Source organism: Hetaerina americana, unplaced genomic scaffold (genome assembly GCF_022747635.1).
Source record: "Hetaerina americana unplaced genomic scaffold, ioHetAmer1.1.p SCAF_6, whole genome shotgun sequence".
Classification (NCBI taxonomy): Eukaryota; Metazoa; Arthropoda; class Insecta; order Odonata; family Calopterygidae; genus Hetaerina; species Hetaerina americana.
In genome coordinates, this window is record NW_027287205.1 from 42,603,018 (window position 1) to 42,629,223 (window position 26,206).

General features: G+C 37.8%; 1 protein-coding gene and 1 long non-coding RNA gene across 3 annotated transcripts; both read right to left on the reverse strand.

Annotated features, from left to right (window-relative positions):
• Positions 1-964: 964 nt before the first annotated feature.
• On the reverse strand, positions 965-6,436 carry LOC139695097 (uncharacterized). Its single transcript, XR_011702270.1, has 4 exons — positions 6,205-6,436; positions 5,689-5,736; positions 3,137-3,655; positions 965-1,934 (listed from the first exon to the last, which is right to left on the reverse strand). It is a non-coding gene; the product is annotated as an uncharacterized lncRNA (long non-coding RNA).
• A 9,080-nt stretch (positions 6,437-15,516) lies between these two features.
• LOC139695000 (loricrin-like) lies at positions 15,517-25,703 on the reverse strand. Of its 2 annotated transcripts, XM_071593568.1 has the most exons (5): positions 25,385-25,703; positions 24,674-24,755; positions 19,414-19,937; positions 18,774-18,855; positions 15,517-18,579 (listed from the first exon to the last, which is right to left on the reverse strand). In XM_071593568.1, the coding sequence occupies exons 3-5, from the start codon at positions 19,815-19,817 to the stop codon at positions 16,741-16,743; spliced, it is 2,325 nt and encodes a 774-aa protein (XP_071449669.1). In that variant the 5' UTR covers positions 19,818-19,937; positions 24,674-24,755; positions 25,385-25,703; the 3' UTR covers positions 15,517-16,740. The 2 variants fall into 2 exon arrangements, with proteins under 2 accessions (XP_071449669.1, XP_071449670.1); XM_071593569.1 differs by lacking the exon at positions 25,385-25,703 and having other exon boundaries at positions 24,674-24,763.
• Positions 25,704-26,206: the final 503 nt, after the last annotated feature.

The window sequence follows — 26,206 nt, forward strand, 5'->3', positions numbered from 1 at the left end:
GTTAGAATCGTGATTTTCCAACTTACTTCACTTGTCAGTTTATCAGAATGGACTTTACTTAGAACCAAGAGTATGCTCAAAAATAGTTGATCATTTTTAAGTATAACAGCCGATTAGATAATTCTTTTTCATTATTGCAAATGGCTATATATATCCAAGGCACGCACTCATTTATACAATGGTAGATGGTGTAACTTGGTGGAACTACATGATGATGTGTAGGAAAAAATTACACTACTCAAAAAGAAACTTAACTACGATCAGTTTTGATAAAGCAAATCCTGATCTGGCAAGGGTTTCCATAACTATATAGCACTAGATGCATGGAGGTGGGTAGGGTGAGAATAAATATAAGATTGGAGGTAGAAGGGATGGGGTGTGGCAGGGATCATTGGAGAGGAGAAGAGCAATGATTCCTGCCCTACCCACTCCCATGCATCCAGTGCTATACAACAGCTGTTGTCGAATAGCAGTGTATTTATTTCCTATGCAGATATACACACTATTTTACGAGTACAATGGTTTATTTTAGGTCAAAAATATCCTCATATGGGCATCACCTTCCTCAATGCACTGATGCATGAGTAGAGAAACTTCACATAATTCATAGAAGGATATCTTCTGAAATACGGCAATTCATTGTCCTGTAATCAAATCAAGTGCGTGGTGAAAATATCTTTCATAAATCTTTTAAAATTATCATTTTAATATGTTAAGCAACTTATTTTTGCTGCCCTGATCACCCGTTCTTTCAGTGCATGCAATCTAAGACATAAATTTGGCGTTGAATGCAGTTGAGACATTTTAAATGCATCACTTTTACCATAAACCATTCATTGATTTCACTAGCTTTGTGCATGATGACGTAATAACTCAAGCTTTGATCCTACAGCTGAAAATTTGAAACATTAGGGTTGGAAGAGAAATGAAAACATTTTGAGAATTCAAAATTATTCAACTGCATTTATTCATTATTTATAAATTATCATCATCCCATCTATAATTTCTCATGGCTCACTTCCATACATTCTGGAAAAATTTTCAAAAATCATATGAATCAGGTACTTTTCTCTTGAACCCTTACACTCTCAAAACAAAACTAATGTCCAATTATGACATTAAAAACTAAGGCAAAGCCAGACTAAGAGGTTGGCATCTCTCAGTCTTACATATTACCACAAGGATGCAGTAAAATGTAGGCCTCATAGTTAGGGCCACATAAGTTTTGGATTAGAGGTTCTCTGGAGCAGTTCACCTAAGCAAACTCAAGAACATTACACTAAGTACTTGAACTTGATTGTAGCCACTATTTGCGAGTTAGTCCGTTAATACCCAAAGTTGAAGCTGCGAAAAATTCCCAAGTGTTTCAATAACTTTTGATTTTCAATAGGTACCGGGTAGGGTACACGGCCACTTAAAAGGAGAAGGAATTATTTTTTTTCATAAATGTGACACTTCATTTTTGTGTGTATGGACGACAGTTATTCCTCATGATGCAATTTGATACTTATAAAAAACCTCGAAACCCCATAGTTTATGTAGCAATTAAAGCAATGTTTTCATTCTGGCACTGAATGCCTAGTTCTGCTCAACAACTGCATCACATGCTTCTTTATAACCTTCTCTTCCTAATCAAATGTTAAGTCAATATTTTCAACACAAACACTTACAGAGGATGATTAGTACCACAAAAGCATTTAGGTCACCGGCTTGCTTACTTCCCTCGCAATCGCCGCCCCTGGCAGTTTCTTTGCTCCCATCATTACCTACTTTGGAAGATACTTGAATTTCCTATTCCAGAAGATTCTCTGCTTCCCTCGAAACCTCCTTTGGAATATTCTCTACTTCCCTCATCGCCTCCTGAGGATTCTTGGGTCTCCACTTCACCTTCTCTGGAAGATACGGCGATTGCCCAGCCTCTTGAGTTCTGCCAACTAGAATAAAGCGCACTTGAAAATAAACAAAATACGGCCTTATGGTGGTTTAAAAAAATGGATTTCCGTCAAATAAACATTTAGCAGGAAATCAGAGTGTACGAAAGGAAGGTTCCACTATATTTGGCTTTAGAATTTGAAAGCATTCATCTTTACCACATGGAAGTAAAGATTCCCCGTAAACCTTACGAGAGCCTTATCAGACTAACTGTTTAAGTGAAAGCAAAATCTTAATGCAGTGGGATCGCTCGTCACGTATTATCATCGGTGCCGTAGGCGAACTGAGCATGATTAAACTTATACGGCTGCTACACTACGGATTTCACTGACAATTTGGAATGAAATGATTACGCGATAAATATTGACAAGGTAAATTTAAGAACTTTATTGAAGAGCCGTCGCAGCATTTTTTTCACAGTGAACATTTTTACTCTCAGCCAGGAGTCAGTTAGGCTTGAAGGTAAAAAAGGGAAGAAAATGTTTAACCTCCGAGATGAACCCTGACGATCCGTAGTCCCGAAGTTTATAAACTATTTTCAGCGGAGAAATTAACTTAAAAACAACACCCGAAAAAATTATGTTGCTCACATTTTCGCATAAACATTATCGAGGCTGCCTAAAATGATCTAACAAATAGGAGAAAGAATATAGAGCCAAAAGTAAATGAATAGATAGGCACTATTCGAGCTTTCCAATAAGCAAAAATTCATTTTGACACACGGCAATTGAAGATAGTTTCCAATGCATTTTTGGACATCATTAAATTAAGAACGTAAACTAGAAATCCCAATAATTCAAAATTAAAGAAAGGGATTTAGTTGAACCACATCATAAAAACATATAAAATCAATTGCAATCACACACACTCACTAATTTCCCTGCCCCATGAATAATTATCTTAACTTTTAATTTCCTAGAAACAAGAAGAAATGACGTGAGACAATGCTCAGCCTATTTATTTCATCAACAACAAAATAAATATTCCTCCTAATAACAACACCACACTGACCAGCGCCAAATAATATTTCAAGCCCGCCATCTCCAAAGGGATTATATCACGCCTACCTAAAACATTCGAGCGTATATGGCTAGTAAAAAGTGCTACATATAACCCCTTTAACTAATATGTCAACTATTGCCTAAATTACAGGCATTTATGATTGAACAACTGATGTTGGTAGATTAGTATTCGGAGAACCCACCTTGAAGAAACTTTTAGCATTCCCAAGTCTTGGTGAAGGATGGTCTGCACAGATCCCACGGAAATGCCAACTTCTGAGGCGATATCACGCACACATATTCGAGGGTCCTCCTTAATGATTTCCTCCACTCGTGCAATAATTTTCTTGGTCCGGCTGGTCCGCGGCCGTGATTTCTTTGGCATGTTTTCACACGACTCTCGACCTTCTACAAACCGTCGAACCCACATTCGCACATTTTTCACATCCATAACACCTTTGCATGTATCGCTCAACTGTCGATGAATTTCAATAGCTGTCATACCACGCAAGTACAGATAACGAATGAGAACACGTTGCTCTTGAATACTAAAATACTCCATTTTAAGTTGGCTTGTTCGTAAAATGTTGAATACAACCAACAGTCCAGCAGACGCCGGTCACATCTGATTGCTGCGATCACGCGCAGTACACCAGAAACTAAGGCCCAAGCTGTAGATCACCTCTCCTTCAGATTAAGCATGTGGCGTATGCTAAGAGAGTCTAGGATAAGGAAAATATATCAATAAATTGACACTGGTTTATTGTTCTAAAAAATTACATCAGTGACAAAGGTGAAACAATGATTTGAAGGTTTGGAGAATGAGCAATAGGAACACATTTTTCAAGACATATTTTAAAGTCATAATGCAAAAAATTATAAGTAAAAATGTATCATATTACTAAAGAAGGAAAAGTTATCTCATTAGTTGCTTAGAGACTATTATTTCAAATCATAAAATAACTTCTAAGAAATGACCCACCACATAAGGGGAAAGAGTAAAATTAAACGAGTACTAGTATGGCACCAAAAAATAAGCTTCTTACTCATTATTTATTGAATAATCAAATTAGCTTTCTGGAGCTAAAAACTGAAATCCGTGGACCAAAATGCAAACTTCTAATAATGAGACAACAGAATGATGGCTTTAAGACCTGTCATAAATTGAACTGGCAACTAAGTACCAAAATAAACAAATGCTCTCCTCATTGACAACAACCTTGACGTGGTGTAAGGGCTTGTGTGTTCTGATGACCCCTAGTCGTATGCTGGTGGAGCAATGATATTTGCTTCCAGTAGTCACCATTGACAGATAGGTCGAGGGGTAGGAGCCAAATGAAAGGTGCCTTACACAAAATCTGTACCTCATTGAGGCGGCTGTAAAGGCTTCTGCCCCAATATTGTGATGGTGTTACATTAAAAACATTATTGCAACAGGTAAGGGAAACTACTTCAATTAATTATCCAAAGACATTAAGGATTGATGTAATAATGAAAATGAGTCCTGCCACAACGAAAATGAATCCAACGATGGGACTGGGCACAATCAGCCATGTGTTGTGACTGGCATCAGGGGAGGCAAGGCTTCCTCAGTCGCTAGCTCACGAAATCCTTTCAAAGCAACAGCACAGGTGATGCAGTAAAGGTCCGAATTAGTTAAAAGAGGAACACTTGGAATGTAAGGACACTATTGAGGACATAAAAAAGTACAGAACATAAAACAAGAGAAGGAAAGAGGAAATATAGATGCTTAATGGCTGGGAGAGGTAAGATGGAAGGACAGTGGGGATGACCCGAGTGATAGTTACACAGTACAACAGTGGAGGGGAAGAGAACAATTGAGGGGAGGCATTATTTAGGAAATAAGAGGTTGGCACACATGTAGTAAACAAAGAGCAAGGGTCTGATAGTATATTACTATCATAAGTAAAAGTTGAACGAAAGAACTTGCTCATTGTTCTGGTCAACAGGCCACCAAGCATTTATAAGAAGGAAGATATGGAGAGGGTATAAAATCGGCTGGAGAACATACCTGTAATTGTGGATGTTCCTGGAGGAAAACATTTTATTGTGATAGGGGATTGGAATGCGACAGCAAGTGAAGGAAGAGATGGTAGTGAGGTACAGGACATCTTTTGGGAACAGTTACAGAGGGGGGAACATTAGGTAAACAAATAAGAGGAAGGAATAAGATAGGGATGTTAGAAAGAATGAAGGGAGGAAGGAAATGTACAGAATTGAGGAGGGACTTACTGAAATGTCAGATAATATTTTTTGTTAAAAGAAGCAAATTAATGCATTGCCGGACCACTGTATAGGCTGTGTGCATCCAAAACCTACCTTAACCGATATAATATCAATAATAATAAACAAATGCTCATCTGAAAAAGGTTTTAACGCCGGTTTGTAGTCAAATAATTTGACAAAATGAGTGAATCGGGTTAGTATTCTCTGATTTTATAACAAAGACATACAAAGAAACACCTAGGGTCTGAAGTAATTATAGGCTTTAATGCTATTTTATTTGGGAAAATAAAAATATTGAGTATGGAAATTCATGATCCTTCCACCATTAAACCTAAAATTCTCGTTATTTTTACAATACATAGTGTTCATGTCTTCACAATGAAGCATGTCTTCATGCATTGGTAAATATTACAATAATCTATTGTCGCACAAAAATATTTTTAAAAAACCTAAATAACTATGGACCAACATTAACCAGGATGATGCTACAAATCGGCTATAATTATACCTTTTATCCTGAGAATCCGTTTCCGAGGAGTGAGCCAGACATGTTCATCTGCAATTAAAAGAGTAATGAAGCATGATTGATACTTAGCCCCTCAGCAACAATTATTGTGAACAAACTGTCTGAAGTCCACATAATGATGCTTTAACTCAAAACGGGGAAAATACACGGGAAGATGAATAACATTATTAATAATTCATTAAGATTTTAAACTAAAATGGTCTCTCTCTTGCTCTGATAACTGAATTCTCTTTTGTGTAATGGGATGCATTAATGTCACACAAATTCAAATTAGAATGCGCTTGCACCAATATGGTTAAATGATGATTATGTTTTACCTTGAGTAGGTTGTTCTTAATCACTACTACCCTTTAAGAGATCAACCTTTAAGTAAAACGCTTCAATATTTTAGAATAAGACTTGAGGTCACCGATTTTACTCGGCGCTAGAATAGCAGAATTCACTAAAACAAACCAGAGGTCTGAAAATTAAATGCGTCATATCTTAGATTATTCTTACCTGAATTTTGTGAACGGCTGTGCCCCAGCAAATTAATGTCTACTTTCCTTCGACGATTTCAATATAACAATTAACGTATTATGCTTCCACAATTCGCACATCACGAAAAATAACTAATGTGACAGAAATTAAATGAATGTCAAACTAAATTTCGGAATCAAACGGATAAACACGACAATTGATCCCTCAGTGAAAAAATTCCTACTTCTCACCATGCGCCTTTCTACTCAAATTCCACACACTTACGGCGACTCTTTTGGCCGGCTACTAACTGCTATCTCATTGGTTAATAGCGTCTTGCCCATGATTGGTCTTGAATTTTCCAATTATATTATTAATAATAATCCAAAATAATATTATTCAGACTAATATTTACGAAAAAACAAAGTTATATTTTTCGTTAATAATGGCATAAAATATCACAGCGTGTATTTTAATGTTGGCGCTATTTACAAATGGCTGTTAACGTCTCCTAATTCCAAATGAAGCTTTCCAAATTCATCTATAGATGAATGCATCGCATGGTGTAGACTTCCTTGCGTTGTATCTGCAAAGATAACCCGCGAACGTCAGTGCAAACACATTTCCCATTTACTCCCAGTCACGAGGAAAAAACGGGATATCTTGCACATTAGTAATAAATGAAGTTCACTGAAACAAAGAAAATTTTCTCAGGAAGGAGTTAATTGGACTGCATAAGCATTATGAGAAGGGTAGATTAATCAAATACAAGAGAAGCTTACCCAATAATCATCGCCTTCAGCATCGGGGATCATATTTTTCCCAGTAGCTCACCAACGCACATTCTTGATGGGTTTCTACATTCAGACTGACTTCATACGTGTAACTGATTTTTATGACTGCACCTAAGATCTAAGGTTACGGTCATGACTCCTGCCTCCAATGATATTTCATAATAGATTCAAGATACTTTCAAAGAAGTCTACAGACAAACAGTTCCTACCGTTTTGCCACATGCTCTACAAGAAGAAATTGGCAACATGGATGACTCATAATTTTCTCACATAGTCACACCAAAATTGGTTTTATGCTAAATTACTACCCTAACAACCAAAGTTGGATTTGTGTCACATTTTTACAAACCCTGTTTTGTTATAAAAGACTGAAGACATTGCCCAAGGCCAATCTGGAGAGAAAGTATTTTACTACCATACAATTTTGCAGCTGGTATTCAAATAATTAACACTGAAATGGATGAATAAATACAGGACATGCACGATTTAAGTCCCAAATAAACCTTTCCACTAATTTGCCAATGCATCTTCATTGCTGCTAATGAGAATGATTAATCATCTCAGAATCATTTGATTTATGGTAAAAGAAGAATTTAAATTTGGTGCACATCTATGAAATTATAAGGCAAAATGATTTTTGATAGTTTTGGATAAGCTCCTTGTAAATATATATTTTGAATTATTCACAAAAGTCTAGCTAACTATAACTGTAAATTGATTTTTTCAATCACTTTTTTGCCTACATAACTAAAGTGTATCTCAGAGATACACATGGCTCAAAAAGATATATTATAAAAGGCAGATGCAGTATTAAAGATTGAAAGGTAAATATCTACTTCTGGGGAAATCTAACTGTACATTTTTACTTCATATGTGCAAGGATGGAAATTCAGGAAGAGAGAATGCTCGGGAGGAAATTTAAAAAAATACTTTGATGATAATAACATTTTCATGAACTCTGACTACAAAATAAGAGTCAATAAACCTTTTTTCCTTATGAAAGGTAAGTACCTCTGTTTACATTTCAGAAACCCTAAAAATGAATCTTTCATTTATTAATATCTTTTTGCTGGTATACTATCATAGCAGTTCCTTCATATAATATTTCAAAAAAATAAAGATTTCAGAAACTTTTTACCATTCAAATCACTACACCAAATTCATTTGACACACTCTTTCGTGTAAGAAAAATAAAATTGAAATTAATATACAAGATATATACAGAGATGAGAAAAACAGAATTATGACACCTGTTAGAAATGCTTAGGAAGTTAAACAGAGGAACACATTTTTCAATAGGATTTAATAAGTGGTTTTATCAAGATATATGTTCATCTTTTCATGTTCATCCAGAGTTTTGACATACAAGAAGACTATACCCTGCAACACTGTCCTAGATGAAATTCTCTCAGGCCCCCAACATACTCCTTATTGCATGCCATGAATTCATTCGTTCTAGTCACTTTTCCTTAGTTTAGCCATCTTCTTGGGTAACTGACATCTTCATCCACCAAATGTAAAAACAGGTCTTTCACTCAAGAGCTATTCTGGATATCACTTTTAAAAAAGTATTTCAGAAAGCGTGTGCCATTCAAATCAATGAATCCATTTTCTTGGGCACTCTCTTTTATGTATAAATATAATATTTAAATTAATAAACACGATAAACAATTACAGAGAAGAGAAAAACAATGATGACACTAGTCAGAAATGCTTAGGAAGTTCCCATAGCATCACTTTAAAATCTTATCGCAGAATCTTCGACTTAGTGAAACTCCCTTTCAATATGGAAAGAAAAAACAAACCTGAGGTGCTCAAAATATTATTTCATGAATGGAAAATTGCCTCTGGTGACTAAAGAGCTAACTATCATTAATTTGCTCCTGTCATTATAATAGTTTCAAACCTTTTGGAATGATCATATGAGCACAAAATATGCTGAACATTATGACTGTCTGTTTGAGGTCATTACTCCACATATCATTGGTGAAATATACAATATATTGACTAATGTCAGAAGAGTGAAGGTAAATGACAGTGCTAATGCTGTAGGCATCTTAAGTGAATGGATATTTTGCATTAACATTCTTACATACTTCAGGGTTAGTTTGCAGTTGTTTAAGTCATACACACAAAATTGCAGGCATTTTTCATCACTGAGAACAAAACATAGATACACCTATATACACCTGAAACCATAATCTTCATGATTATTTGGATAAGGGTCAAACTATTAAAGGTGCATGCTATAAATTATTATTAAACCTGTTTCCAATCTGCAAGAATGTTTCCACATTGACCCACAAAAAAGTCCTTTACATCACATCGTGACAAACCATGTCAATCCTCTACAGTTGTGGACATAAATTGATGGAAGCCACAATTTAAACCTGTTTCTCATTGCCCCTTATCTCCAGATATGGCAGTCTCAGATTACAACCCATTCTCCAAAACGAAGAAATTGCAGGCCGGAAAGTGATTTTATTCTGGTGAGAGGGTGTAACTGCAGAAAAATACACACTTTTCACAGCCTGTATGATAGCATTATTTGGAGATGATCAAAATTACATGGGGGAATACATTTGTTTATGAAATGTTTAGGGTGGCATGGGAAAGACTTGAGCTGGGTAAAAATTGTAGGTGGCAAAATGAATAATTCAGGTAATTTGACAATTGATCAACCATTAGTAAGGTAGTTATGTTTTTGCACTTATTTAACAGGAGCACAACTAAAGGTATGGAATAAGGATTTACCATAAGAAAACAAAAGTTTGAACTAACTTGTTTACTTACTTCCTGGTGACTACTCATCCGCAGAATACCTGGATTACCACTATATTGGCCAGGTCTGCTTTTTCTCTGCTAATAAATATACTATTTACTACTTTCTTCTGTTCATTACCATTTAACAAATTTCCTAATCAGAATTATTGGCACCTTTTGTCGACTCTCCTCCTTGAACAATAAAGTATTTATATGGTATTACGAGTCATGATCATAAAGTAAGGGCCGTTTGGTCACAGGAAAAAATACACTCATATGAAACACATTTTATTGGCACTTTTAGTTAGCTACAAACCTACTTCACTTCTCTACATAATTGCCATTCACTTCTAAGCGTTTTTCGTACCACTGCACCAGCTTCTTTAACCCCTCTGCATAGAAGCTCACCACCTGAGAGTTGAACCAATTGAAAACGCCGTTCTGGAGTTCCTCTTCAGCTTTGAAACGCTGTCCACCAAGCAACTGTTTCAAGTGTAAGAAGAGGAAGTAGTTGCAAGGTCAGGACTGTACAGTGAGTGGTTAAAGAGTTCCCAACAAAAATCTTGATTTTTTTTATTGGTTTTGGCAGCAGTGTTTTGGTACCCACCTCGCACACAATTTGTGGTATCTGAGGTTTTCTGTGACAATATTGTAGACAGTAGTGCGTCCAAGTTGAGGAAATTGTTCAGCCAGGCAATTAATCATCAATTGACGATCACATCGTAGTTTTTGTTCCACTTGCAAAACAATTTCATCGGTCAGAATACTGAGCCTGCCACTTTGCTCTTCGTCATGGACATTTGTTCGTCCATTTTTAAAATCACAGCACCATTGTCTAATCTTTCCTTCACTCATAACTGTAGGTCCATAAATGAGGCATAACTCCCGATGAATTTCAGCAGCTGACAATCCTTCTGCATGCAAGAATCGTATGACAGAATGCACTTCACAGTTGGCAAGATCAATGATTGTTGCAGACATTGTTGTTTACATGCATGGACAAGCAAACGACTTCTGAAACAAAACAAATACTGCCATAGCTTCTAAATGAATCAGTAGTAGGTGCTGTAGGAGTAAAACTGTGTTCTGAAGTGCATGTATTAAAATATAAGCAAATGGCCCTTACTTTATGAATATGGCTCTTATTATGTAATCTACCAGTTAAGGTACTTTTGGATGGACTCAACTATCAAATAAATATTTTTGCAACTGATAGCAAAACACAACCCAACACCATATTCTACAACAAGTCCCTCTTTATCTCTGTGTACTTCCTTCCTTGCTTCATCCCGTCCAATATCCCTGTCTATTCCTGCCCTTTCCTCGTTTGCCTAATATTCTCCTCTTTATCATAGACATCAACAACCCACTGCCAATCAGTATGCCCTTCATCCATTTTTCTAGTCTCCTTATGATTTCTCCCAACAATCCCCTTTCCTTGCTCACCATACACTTCCTCATTTGTTTTCCTTTTGGCCCATTTCACCTTCTCCACGACCACATTTCATAAGCCTCCAATCTATGTCTATGATCCTGCTTCAGAGACCATGTTTCTGCGCCGCACATAACTACGCTCCATAACAAAGTTTTAACGAGCCTTTACTTAAAATCCTTACTCAACATCTCTGTCATCAACTCCCTCCTCTTTGTGAAAGCCCCTTTGCCAATTGAAATTCTTCCTGTTACGTCCCTACCACTTTGACAGTGTTGGCCCAAAACACTTCCAAGATATGTAAACTGTTCCCCCTGCTCTAGTTTTTGCCCTCCAATTTTAATGTTAAGCTTAGCCTTTTTCTTTCTGAAAAATCCCATAACCTTTGTTTTATTTATACTGATTCTCATCCCATACCTATCATACTGAATTACCAATTCACTCAGCAAAGCTTGCAACCCCTTGGCTGACTGACAAACTAGAGCTTGGTCATCAGCCTGGAATCAGATTTACTTGCTGGTCACTCCGCAAGCAGGCAAGAACCAAAGCAATAGGAGATCGAGATGGTACGAGTTTAAACGAGGCCGTACAAGCTGTCAAGACGAGCATCGCGTTGGTAGACCAAATGAGGTGACGACTGCAGAAACAGTGAAGAAAATCCACTAAGTGGCACTCGATGATTGTCGACTGAAGGCGCGAGCTAGCAGAAATAGTGGGCATTTCAAAAAGTGCGGTACATGACATATTAACTGAAAATTTGGACATGAGAAAGCTGTCTGCAAGATGGGTGCCACCTTTGCTCACACTTGGGCAAAACCAGTGTCATGAAGATGTTTCAATCAAGTGTTTAGCAAAGTTTCACAGTAACAAAGCAGAATTTTTGCATCGATTCACAACCATGGATGAAATATTGGTCCATTACTTCACACCTGAGACAAAAGAAAAATCAAAACAATGGATTTAACAGGGAGAACTGGCTCCAAAGAACGTGCAGACTGTTTCATCTGCAGGCAAGGTAATGGCGTCGGTTTTTTGGGATGCTCCTGGGATAATTTTCCTTGACTATCTTGAAAAAGGAAAAACTATCAACAGCAAGTAATATGCATAGAAATAACGCAACATTTGAGCGAAGAAATCAAGCAAAAGCGGCTGCATTTGGCTAAGAAAAAAGTGTTACATCATCAAGACAAAGTACCAGCTCACAAATCCATTATTGCAATGACCAAAATTCATGAATTAAAGTTTGAATTGCTACCTCATGCAACCTATTTGCCAGATTTACCATTGGATTTTTTTCTGTTTGCAAACCGTTGCCTAATCTTTTTGACAGGGATGCTACACTTCATCACAACTAAATTGTGATTAGAGTCTAAATCTGCTCCCAGGAAGCTGTACAAATTGATCACACTGTTCTGAAACCTGTGCCTAACCCTAATATAATCTAACTGATACCTTTCTGAGTCACCTGGTATTTTTCATGCATACCTATGCTTATCTCGATGACTAACTCTGGTCTTCCACAGAACTCAATTGCTATTTCCCTTGTAACTAAACCATAGTCCCCCACCTCATCACCATCTCTACCTTTGCCTACAGTCGAATTCAAATCCCCCATAACCATCATATAAATTCCTGCAGGAACCCACACGATTATGTCCTCACATTGTATACCCAATTGACTTCTTCCTCCTTATGATTGCTTGGTGGAATGTATACCTGAACAATCAGTAAGTTCATCGGTTCTGCTTTTTTCTCTAATAGTTATATTCTATCCATTGCTTGCCCTATGTTGACTCTGCTTTTTCCTACCTTTTCATTCAATATTATGGCAATGCCTTGTTGGCTCTCGTCCCCTCCGCGGCACATTACTCCAACACTATCACTCCAGTAATACCCATTATCCTTTCATCTTAGTATCCATCATTATATTCTTGGGAATAATAGAGGTGGTTTCCTATTGCCTTCCTCAATTGTGTATTTAATGTGACACCATTACTGAATGACCACCCCACTGGGTTCAGATGCCTTTGCAGCTGCCTCATGGAGGAACAGGTGCTGTGTGCACTACCTTTGGTCTGGCTCCTAACCTTCGATCTATCTCGCAGGGGTAACCCAACCAGGAGCAATTATCACTCCTCTCGCCAGCACAGCTCTAAGGGTCATCGGAACACATTAGCCCTTCCAGCACCTCAAGGTTGTAGTCCATGGGAGGGATATTTTTATGTATTTACACATACAAATATATACATACATATATGTATATATAAATATATATCTACACATACATATATAAAAATATTTCTGACCTGAAGAATGCCTCAGGGAAAGCCAAAACCTTTCTGAAACATGAGTGTCCTTTTATGTGTTTTCTATTTATATTTTCCTTTTCAATTTTGTGCAATCCAACTGAATATATATATGGTGTGGTGCCTAAATCCAGACAAATTTCACTTTGAATTTCCCGCCATATCGTAGTTCTACTGCATGTTGCGATTGGCACTCTTGAAAGCTGTAGGCATCTAGTAAACAGTCATAACCTCAAAATGGTCAAGATGTTACGTACAAGTGTGGAGTACAATCGAAGAGCTGCTATTATCGCAAGTGTTCTCGCTGGGTGTTATATTTCGAAATAGTTCGATTCTTCTGGTACCCCAGATCAACTCTTTATGATATTGTGGCTAAGTATAATGCCTTGGAGAAGTATGTGGAAGATTTCGCTAACCCGGTGAGGAAATCTCATTCGAGAAGATGCGTGCTTGTCCAGATTTAAGCGCCGTACCCTGTATATATGTGTGGGTCGCAGTAGTACTGGGGTAGCGCGTTGGACTAATGACTGGAGGGCCTGGGTTCGATTCCCGGGCAGGCCTCTCTGGTCACCTGCAGCTCCACCCAAGCTATGTGATTTTTCAGGTACTAGATCTTCCTGGGAAACCATAACCGGCACAGGGAAAGGAACTGGCCCCCCTTCCATGATGTGTGAATTTCACATGCCATCAGGCTTAGTACTGGGTGAACTCTATCATCACCTCTCAAAACGACCTTCAGGTTGATTACTGTGTCTATGGTTATGGGTTATATATATATATATATATAAATATATTCATTCATATGGATCGAGAGAAATAGATATAAGTGAAAATGGAGAACCACCTCAATAACCATAACAACTTACCAATGCCGCTGAGGGTATATCCTTGAAACTTTCATTTTCAGTAACTTTGACCCTTCACATTGAAACCGATATATCTGTTCAGATTCCCTCCACCACAACAGAATAAAAATATGCTTATAATTTATTAATAAATGGCCATGGACAACCTATCTACTTTTATTCCCATTTGATTGGTTTGCACAGTCGCAATCACAGACATTAAATACACGGAAGTAGTGACCATTCTGTACCTTTTAACTGTAATGAAACAATGAAATATTACCCTCTATTTTTAATGACATTTTTCACACCTCCTGCATATTAGGAAATATAAAAATTCAGGTAATTGCATTGTTTTGCACAAGTACTTAGTTAATTCATGCAATAGTGCAAGAGGCCTGTTCATAAAGTCCTTGAACCTTTTGAATAGCATGCTTCCTGTTGTTTATTTTTTAATCCGCTCGGGAGTCATGACTATGGAAACTTCTCGAATAATTACCTTCAACTACTTTATTGATAAGTTATATGAAGGGGTGTGGCAAAAAATTGGATCTGCAGAAATGAGATGTTTGAAGGACCAGAATTGTTTTGTGAAATTTTGCAAATCCTATACAGAAACTTTTGAGGTGATTACTAAGGCTTATGGTGAGGATGCTATAAAATGCACTAATTGCTATGAGTGATCCCTCCCTCGCTCCCCTAATTTGTGCCTCACCTGATGACAGCAGACCATAAACTACGTTGAGTTCAAGTCTGCCAGGAACTGTTTGGTTGAGCTGAAGATGATGAAACCTTGTCCAGGATCATTACAATTGACGAGCCATGTGTTTATGGATATCACATCAAACAAAAGTGCAACCTTCACAATGGTTTGAACAGATCTCATACACCTATTAAGCCCAAACTTAATCAAAGTTATTGTAATGCAGTTTTTTAAACATACCATATTTAAGAATAAATTCCATTAACAGATATCTCAAATAAAGGATTGAATTAGTGTGTTGATTTTATCCAGCTCAAAAAAGGCATAAGATTCATGTCTTTAATGACTTGCCAATTCTTCTATTGATTTCACTTGCCTTGTATGAAATGATTAAATAATTCAAGCCTTTATTCCAGAGATAAAAACTTAAAATAAACTTTGGGATTGGAAGAGAAATGAATACATTAAAGAATTTGAAATTACTCAACTATATTTATTCATTGATTAGAATTGTCATCATCACATTTAAAATTTTTTCATCACTCATTACCATACAACCTAGGTCATCATTCATGAAGTATATTTTTCAGGCACTCTTCTCTTGAGCTCTTACACACTCAAAACTTGAAAATAACATCAAATAATGAAATCAAAAAATAAGGAAAAGCAAAATTGAAACATTGACATTACCCCACTTCAACACAAATGCATTTTAATGCACCTCAATGGTGCACTAAAATGTAGGCCTCAATACCTGGTGTAGCATCCTGACGTCTATGAATCACAGGCATGTGATGTTGAGTTCAGGACCCTTTCTGAACTTATCAGGATGAGTAGTACCTATGACGAGGAAGGGTACACAGGTCCAGAGTGCGGAGTGATGACATCTCACATGAGCGTGAGTGGGACGGATGACCACGATGCTCACCCAGCGGGCATTGACCGCGGGGAGACATGAAGATGACGTCGGACCTGACGGAGCCGATATAAGGAGGTGACACCGAAACGGGGGGGTCGTCGTTGGTTGGTTGTCGTGCTAGCTTGGCGGATGTAGGGGAGTTGCAGCGTCCGCTGCAACAAGGGACGGGCAATACTTTTGACTGGGGATCTTTAATCTGGGCAAGTCGTTTACTCAATAAACTTGTATCCCGCATTCCTCTGTCTACGTTTCTTCTCCCGGGTTACCCTCGCTGCTAACCACGAGGCAGCCACTCGACTCGTGGGTAGCAATTGTCGCCATATCCCCTGCGAAGACGTGGTGGGATACGACACTGGGTAACATAAGGTTTGTATTAAGGGTTCTCTGAAGCAGTTCCTCTATGCAGTTTCATAAGAAAATTACACTATGCACTTGAACTTGATTGTGGCCACTATTTATGAGTTAGTCCATTAATACCCAATTTGTAGCCACAATATATTCCCAAGTTTCTTAATGAACGCTGCTTTTCAATAGGTGTTGGGCACCGACATGACCACTTAAATTGTAAAGGAGTTTTTTTCCAGAAATAGGATACTTCATTTTTATGAGTAAATACACTTACTCCTCATGATGCCAATTAGTACTAAAAAACCTGGAAAAGCCACAATTCATGTAGCAATTAATGACATTTTTTGATTCTGGCAGTGAACAACTAGTTCTGCTCAATCACTGCATCACATGCTTCTTTATAAAATCTCCTCGATCCAAAGTCAGTATTTTCAACCGAAACACTTGTCTGAATCCCAAAAGCATTCAAGGGCAGGCACTTGCTTGGTTACTTCCCTTGTTATTGGTACCTCCGGCAGATTCCTGACTCCTCTCATTCCCTACTACAGCAGATTCACAACTACCCTCATGATCTCCATGGGAAGATTCACCAGTTCCCTCACTGCCCCCTCCAGAAGATTCTTTGCCTCCCTCATTACCTCTGGAAGATTCCCTGATTCCCTCATTGTCTTGTCTGGAAGATTCTCTGACTCCATCATTAAACCCTTCGGAATATTCTCCAGTTACCTCATTAAATCCTCCAGAAGATTCTTTGCCTCTCTTATCACCTCCTAAGAAAGATTCTTGACTCCTCTCATTACCAACTACAGCAGATTGACAACTACCCTCATTATTTCCTCGGGATGATTCCCTAGTTTCCTCACAGCCTCCTCCAGAAGATTTCCTTCTTTCTTCACTTCCTTCTCTGGAAGAGTCTCTTCCTCCATCATTACATCCTCCGCAATATTCTCTGGTTGCCTCATTAAATGGTCCAGAAGATTCTTTGCCTCTCTCATCACCTCCTACGAAATATTCTCTGATCCTTTCATTACCTATTCTGGAAGTTTCTTGATTCCCCTCATTACTTCTTATAGCAGATTTGACAATGCCCTCATTACCTCCACCAGAATATTCTCTGTCTCTCTCATTAACTACTCTGGAAGATTCTTGACCCCTCTCATTACCTACTATGGCAGATTCACAACTACCCTCATGATCTCCATGGGAAGATTCACTAGTTCCCTCACTGCCTCCTCCAGAAGATTTCCTTATTCCCTCATTTCCTCCTCCTGAAGATTCTCTTCCTCCATCTTTACATCCTCCAACATATTCTCCAGTTGCCTCATTAACTGCTCCAGAAGATTCTTTGCTTCCCTCATCACTGTGTCTGGAAGATTCTCTGCTTACCCAATTACCTACTCTGAAATATTCATTGACTCCCCCATTACCTCCTCCAGAAGATACTCTGGTTCCCTCATTGCCTCCTCTGGAACAGTCTCTGCCACTTTCATTACTTACTATGGAAGATTCTTGACTCCGCTCATTACCTCTTACAGCATATTTGCAATTACCCTCATTACCTCCTCCGGAAGATTCTCTTCCTCCCTCATTGCCTCCTCCAAAATGTTCTCTTCTTCCATCATTACATCCTCCAAAATATTCTCTGGTTGCCCCATTAACTGCTCCAGAAGATTCTTTGCCTACCTCATCACCTTTTCTGGAAGATTCTCTGCCTACCCCACTACCTCCTCCAAAATATTCACCTACTCCCTCATCACCTCCGCTGGAAGATTCTCTTCCTCCCTCATTTCCTCCTCCGAAATATTCTCTTCTTCTACCATTACATCCTCCAGAATATTCTTTGGTTGCCTCATTAACAGCTCCAGAAGATTCTTTGCCTGCCTCATTACCTTGTCTGGAAGATTCTCTGCCTACCCCATTACCTCCTCCAAAATGTTCTCTTCTTCCATCATTACATCCTCCGAAATATTCTCTGGTTGCCCCAATAACTGCTCCAGAAGATTCTTTGCCTTTCTCATCACCTCTTCTAAGAGATTCTTGACTTCCCTCATGACCAATTGCAGAAGATTCTCTGTTTCTCTCATTATTTTCTCTGGAAGATTCTCTACTCCCCTCATTACCAAACCTGGAAGATTCTTGACTCCATTCATTAACTATTCCGGAAGATTCCCTCATTTCTTCATTACCTTCTCCGAAAGATACTAAGGTCTTCTCAACTTCTCCTTCAGCAGATTCAGTGACAGCATCATTCACTTTAATTTCTTTTTTGGGCCTCGATAGTCCCTTGCCCCTACTGCTTGTTGTCTGTTGGGTGAGATAAAAATAAATATCAAATTTAATTTGCCCTTCTAAGACCAACTTCTACACCTCTATATTAAGCCATTAGTTATAATGTCCATCTCTGAAGATATTTATCAATTTAATTTCTTTGGATAAGTTTGCACGTTAGAAATAGCTAACTAGTATTAATGATTTGAGGAATTGAAAGCACTAATTACTCTGTTTTTGGGTCGCCCCTTCTTCACTGATCCCTTGGGACGTCCCCGCTTTGCTGCTAGAGTAGACTCTGCGATCTGAGAACTGAAATAAAGGGCACTTGTAAATTAACAAAAAAGACCTTAGGATGGTTTTAAATTATTCATTTATATGTAATACAAATTTGGTGGGAAATCATGAGTATACAAAAGCAAGCATCCATCGTAGTTTACTTTATAATTTGAAACCTACCAGTAACACTACCCCAGGGAAGCAAAGATTCTCCTTACAAAAGCATCAGCTAATGAAATGTTCTAGTGAATGCAAACTCTCAATACAGAGGGATTACTCATCCTATATTACCATTGGTGCCTATTCATTATTACCTTAACTGTTAACTTCCTTGATCAAGAAGAAAAAACAAGATAACTCAGCTTATGGGCTACATTAATAACAGAATAAATATTTATTTTAAAACAACACCACACTGATCAGGATTAAAAAATATTTGCTCCCACTATTTCTAAATGTTTGTAAAAGCCAAAATAAAATGTTTGGATGTATTTGGCTATGATTAATATGCTAAATATAACCTCTCCCACTTTAATGTCAATGATAAAGCTTGTAATCAATTGTTCGTCAGTCAGTAATAGGGGTTCTCACCTTGAAGCATCTTTCAGCATTCCCAGGTCTCTGTGAATGATGGTCTGCGCATATCTCACGGAAATGCCAACTTTTGAGGCGATGTCACGCACACATAATTGGGGCTCCTCTGTTACGATTTGCTTCACTTGTGCAATAATATTCTCCGTCTGGCTGGTCCATGTCCGCAGTTTCTTGGGCATGCTTTCGCATGACACTCTACTTTCTATGATCTGCCGCACCCACATATGCACATCTTTCACATCCATAACACCTTCATCGCATATCTCACTCAATTGCTGATGAATTTCAATGGCTGTCAAACCACGCAAGTACAGATAACGGATGAGTACACGCTGCTCTTGAAAACTAAAAGATGCCATTTTAAGAAGGCCTGTCTGTAGAATGTGAAATACAACCAACATTCCAGCAGATGATGGTCACATCATGATTGCTGCGATCACTCACAGTACATCAGAAAAAAATGGCCAAAATGGTAGATCACCTCTCCTTCGGATTAAGCACGTGGCATACACAATGGGAGTCTAGGACAAGGAAAATATATAAATAAATTGAATCTGGTTTATTGTTCCAAATAATACAACAAAGACATAAGTAAAACAATAATTTGAAGACTTAGAGAATCAGCAATAGGCACACATTTTGCAAGTTATAGTTCCATATCTAAAAGTCATCATTAAAAAAATTATTTGGAAAACCTTTATGACATTACAAGGTGTGTTCAAAAAGTAGGGTGACTTTTCAAATTTCTCTGGCAACATACATTCCATTTTTGATTTTTTTGTTCTGTTGTGTTCGTAAAACTGTCCGAAACATTTGTTTATAGCTTCAACAATATAGCATATTTAGTTTGTTATTGATACCTATGTATGGCGCGGAAACGTGGTCATTGAAGCAGAAGGATAGACGTAGACTGGAGGCTTTTGAAATGTGGGTGTGGAGAAGAATGGAGAAGGTGAAATGGACAGAGAAGAAAACAAATGAGGAAGTACTTGGTATGGTGGGCGAAGAGAGGGGTTTGTTGGGAGCAATCCTATGGAGGCAGGAAAAGTGGCTGAAGGGGGTACTGACCGGCAGTGGGATGTTGAAGACTGTCATTGACGGGAGAATGTTAGACAAACGAAGAAAGGGAAGGAACAGGATAGGGATGTTGGAAAGGGATGAAGGGAGGAAGAAAGAACTCAGAGATGAAGAGGGACCTGATGTAGAGTAGGATGTTGTGTTTTGCTAGGGGGTCACAAATTATTTAATTAGTAATTATGTCCATCCAAAAACCTACCTCAACCGGTAGATTACATAATAATAATTGACTAATACAAATGTTAGACGTATTCTGGTGTATTCAGCAATTTTCTGCTATTAAAAAATTGATCAAAGAATTTGCATAAAATTTTATGCAAAAAATGGAATTAAGTGCTCCAAACCACCTTAAATGTTGACACTGGCATACGGTGAGTCTGCTCTGAGTAAAAAAAAAATGTTTAGAAGTGGTACAAACTTTCCCAAGATGGCCGAGAAGATGCCAATGACGAACCTTGCTCTGGACTTCCCAGCACGTGAACAACAGAAGAAAACGTTGAAGCAATGAAGAAAATTGGTTTAAAAAATTGTCAAATCAATATTAGAGACGTTGCTTAGGATGTTGGCTCATACCATGCAATTTTTGTAGATGTTTTGAGCATTAGATGCATGTCAGCAAAGTTTGTCCAGAAACTGCTTAGTTTTGACCAGAAGAACTGTCGCATGAGCATTGCTCAGCTGTTGAATGACATCAATGATGATCCATTAAACTGTGGATCCCTTTGCGCCTTTCATAAAGAGTAGGCTAATGGCTTCATCCTTTCCCGTCCATCCCTAGTGGTGCAGATGACCTCAGCTGTCGGTCGCCTCCCCTAAATACTACTACTACTCTAGTTCTTCCCATTCTTCTTTAATCATTTCCTCCACATATACGTTGAAGAGCACTAGTGATATTGGACAACACTGCCTTACAACTCTTCCTAACACTGCCCATAAGACTCTCCATTCCCACTCGCAATTGAGCAGTCTGAGACATGTACAGGTTATGGATTAGTCGCCTCTCCCTCCAATCTATTCCTATTTTCTGCAATATATGTACTCATTAGTTTTCCCAATTCACTCTGTCAAATGCCTTTTTGAAATCTACAAAATAGGCAAATACATCCTAATTGCATTCTATATTCCTCTCAATCAGTGATCTCGTGATCTCAATAATGAAATGGCATCGCACATGCCTCTCCCTTTCCTAAACCCAAACTGATCATCCCCTAAGTAATCATTACTTGCTTTCCATCCTTTCGTTGATGATCCTGAGAACCACTTTAGCTGCATGGGAATATAACTTATTGTCCTGTAGTCCTCACATGATGTAGCCTTTACCTTTTTGGAAATAGGAACTAACACTTTCATCATGTCTTCCAGCTAGATTCCTTCCTGATAGATGCTACGAATCAGTCCATTAAGACTCTTCCTCCCAAATTTCCATAAACCTTCTAATAGTTCTGTGGGAATTTTGTCTACCCCCATGGCCTTATTTGATTTCATCTCCCTTAATGCCCTTCCTATCTCATCATTGAGTATGTCTGGACCTAAGCTATCTTCATCCACGTCATGTTTTCTTTCTTTGTCTACTCCTTCTTGCCTAAGTTCTTTATCATATAGTTCTAGTATATATTCCTTCCATCTCTTTTGGATCTTTCCAGGGTCAACTATTATCTTACCTGACTTATCTCTAACTTTTAATGCAGATCGTCCCTTCCTCCTCCCCAATAGTGTTTTAACCTTCTTCAAGAGTGCAGTAATTTTACCCTTCTTCTGCCAACTTTCCACATACTTCCTTCAGCCAAACTCTGTGTTAACGTTCTTCCACTTCCTTCTCTCATCTATCTTTCTAATTATATCATCTGTGATCCATGGCTTTCTAATCCATTTCCTATTCATGGCTCCTTTTGATTCTTTTGCTGCTTTTGATATCCCTTTTTTGATATATTTCCATTTTTCCTAGATAGTAGTCAGCTCTTTTCTCTCTTTCCACTTAATCACATCTAAATTGTGATCATATCTCCTTCTGGGAAGCTGGACAAATTGATCACTGTTCTGAAACCTTTGCCTAACCATTATATAATCTAGCTGATACCTTTCTCTATCACCTGGTATTTTCCATGTCTACCAATGCCTTTTGTGGTATCAAAACGAAGTGTTCTTGATGACTTATTCCGGTCTTCTACAGAACTCTTAAAATTGCTTTTTCCTTATGGTCATTTCTTGTGACTATACTGTAATCCCACACCTCATCACCATCTCTACCTTCGCCTACAGTCGAATTCAAATCCCCCATCACCATCAAATAAATTCCTGCAGGAACACACATGATTATGTCCTCACATCGTATACCCAATTGACTTCTTCCTCCTTATGATTGCTTGGTGGACGGTATACCTGAAAAATCATCAAGTTTGTCAATTCTGCTTTTTTCTCTACTGGTTATGTTCTATTCATTGCTTGCTCTATGTTGACTACCTTTTTTCCAAAACCTTTTCATTCAATATCATGGCAACACCTTGTTAGCTCTCATCCCCTTCACTATATATTACTCTATCACCATCACTCCAATAATCCCACTATCCTTCCATCTCACCTTGCAAAGACCTAAAATGTCTATATTTCCTCTTTCCTTTACCTCTCGCATAATATTCTCTAATTTTCCTCTCCTCAAAAATGTCCAAACACTCCAAGTTCCTATTCTAACTAAATCAGTCTTCTTTTTGTGTATCTTCTGAGCTGCTACTTTTGGTTTTCCTAGGCAAGGGTTTTGTGAGATGACGACCACGGAAGCCTAGCCTCTCCTTCCTGACTTATAGGCGATTGGGCAGAGTGCCATAGTTGCCAGGACTCATGTTCTCTATACTGTCCATTTTAGAGTCATCTGGGATTGGAACAAACAGTATCCAACGGAAGAGATGATAGTTGAGTAGGGGAACATAGTTGGGAATATGAAATGACTGCAGAGAGAAAGTGTTAAGAGTTCTGCAACAGACAGGGATTAATCTTAACCAATAATTGGTTAATACACCACAAAAGGCATAGGTATACATAGTGATTGCCAAGAGATTCAGAAAGGCATTATTAGTATGGACAGGGTGATCAATGAAAATGGCCTATATGATGATTATTTCAGCCATCTAAGCCTATGAGACAGAAAGGGCATTAAAGGAATTAAAGTCAAATAAGTCCCATGGATATGAAATTTAGATATTATTTCAAAAAGGGTAAATCAGTGCAAATAATCCAAGATGGATGTAAGGAATGTAATAAAGAATAGACGTTATAAGGATCTAAATGGTGCAGGCATTAGGCTATCAAGCTTAGACATAGAAAGGGAATATGACGTAAATGAGGATGGTGAGACAGAAAGGGCATTAAAGGAATTAAAGTCAAATAAGTCCCATGGATATGAAATTTAGATATTATTTCAAAAAGGGTAAATCAGTGCAAATAATCCAAGATGGATGTAAGGAATGTAATAAAGAATAGACGTTATAAGGATCTAAATGGTGCAGGCATTAGGCTATCAAGCTTAGACATAGAAAGGGAATATGACGTAAATGAGGATAGCTTGGGAACATGTTTCATAGAGTTGGGTGGAATTAATGAATGTTTTGCAGAAAATTGAGTAGAATGGAGGGATGGGAGAAATGGATAACAGGAACACATCAATTAGGTGCAAGTGGTGAATTGAGTGTTGAAATTGGCTGTGTTGGGAAAACAGGTGTCCATTATGACCTGTGCTTTTCAATGCATCCAGAGGAAATTGATAAAGTCATAGGAATAACTAGAGAGGCAAATAAATGTGACACATACAAGAAAAGAAAAGGCCTGACCGACAATTTTGGAGAAATATTTTTGGAGCAAATAGCGAATTCAGTATGTATGGTCTGAACCAATAATAATGGCACACACAAAAATACCAAGTCTGCAATAATTTGGCTTGAAAAATGCTTAATTAATTTTAGCACATGAAAACATAGGGTATGATATTACATGATCCTTTCAACACTAAACCTGAATTTCAGGTTTAGAGGTGAAAGATTTGTTGGGCATTTCAGATTCCTTTTCCCGACAAAAACATTTTTTATGCCTTCATAACTAGGCATCCCTTCATGCAGTGTTAAAATATTATATTATTCTATTTCATATCCAAAAAAATTAAAGAAAACAAATAACTATGGACCAAACATACACCAGGATGATGCAGCAAATAGGCTATAATTACACCTTTGAGCCTGAGAATTCCTTTCCAAGGGGTGATTCAACATGTTGATCTGCAATTGAATGAAAAATATTCACTGATACTTTGTAAAACATACAATGCAAAAAATATACATAAACTGTCTGAATTCCACATGCTTACTTGTCTTGATTACAATTGATGGGGCAAACTCTCAGGGAAATTTTCTTTTACATATTTCATTTAGAATTTAAAATTAAAAGGATATTCTCTCTCTTGTTAGAAAAATTCTAATAGATATAGTGACAAAAGCTGCACTACTAGAACGACGGATGATAAACTTCTGGAGTAAATGAGCACTAAATATTAAGTTTAAATTTGCCTTAAATTGGTGTAAAACAAATTGAATGAGATATTGAGGGAATTATTTTGCCGAATAGGAATCTCCTCTCATATACAATAAATTTTCTGAGATAACAGAATCCTCTTTCATGTACAGTGATACATTAATACCATAACTGTTAAACGACGGTTACGTTTTTCTTATTTAAGTAGCTTCTAATCGCTACTGCCCATAAAGAGATCAACCTTTAAGTAAAACGCTCCGATCTTTTAGAATAAGCCTGGAGGTTGCCGATTTTACTCGGTGCTAGAATGGGAGAATTTAATAAAAAAAACCTGAAGTCAGAATATTTAATGCGTCATATATCTGAAGATTCTTACCTGAATTTTTTGAAGAGTTGTGTCCCAGCAAATTAATGTAAAAACATTTCCTTCGAAGACTGCAACATTACATCAACCTATTCTCCTTCCAAACGTAAAACAAGTCCCTGAACGGTAATAACATGCACGCATGTCAAAGTTAGACTTCGGAATATACACGACATAAAATGATTCTTCCATAAAGAACTCATATGCCGTAAAGAATACCAATTTACTTGCACACTTCACGGCGGACTTTCGTCTTAACTTAATTTCGGAATCAAACGGATAAACACGACAAATGATCCCTCAGTGAAAAAAGTCCTACTTCTCACCATGCGCTTTTCTACTCAAATTCCACACACTTACGGCGACTCTTTTGGCCGGCTGCTAACTGCTACCCCATTGGTTAATAGCGCCTTGCCCATGATTGGTCTTGCATTTTCTAATTGCAGTTATTAATAATAATTCAAAATTATATTATTCAGACTAATATTTACGAAAAAACGAAGAAATATATTTCGTTCATAATGGCATGAAGTATCACAGCATATATATTAATGTTGGCGCTATTTACAAATGGCTGTTAACGTTACCTCATTCCAAAGTCATGTATAGAAGACAGAATCTTATGGTGGAGACATCGTTGCGTTGTATCCGTAAAGATAACCCGCGAACCTCCGCGCAAACACATTTTCCATTTACTCCCAGTCACGAGGGTAAACTGGGATATCTTAAAACTTGAACGCACCTAGTAATAAAGGAGGCTCACCGAAACAAAGAAAATTTCCTAAGGATGGTGTTAATTGGACAGCATGAGCATTGGGAGAAGAGAAGCTTGAT

Coding starts and splice junctions, on each gene's coding strand:
- LOC139695000 (XM_071593568.1), bottom strand. CDS start 19,817: ATGTTGGTTGTATTTCACATTCTACAGACAGGCCTTCTTAAAATGGCA. Junction 18,856..19,413: donor ATGCTGAAAGATGCTTCAAG/GTGAGAACCCCT, acceptor CCTTTATTTCAG/TTCTCAGATCGCAGAGTCTA. Junction 18,580..18,773: donor AGGGGCGACCCAAAAACAGA/GTAATTAGTGCT, acceptor CTCACCCAACAG/ACAACAAGCAGTAGGGGCAA.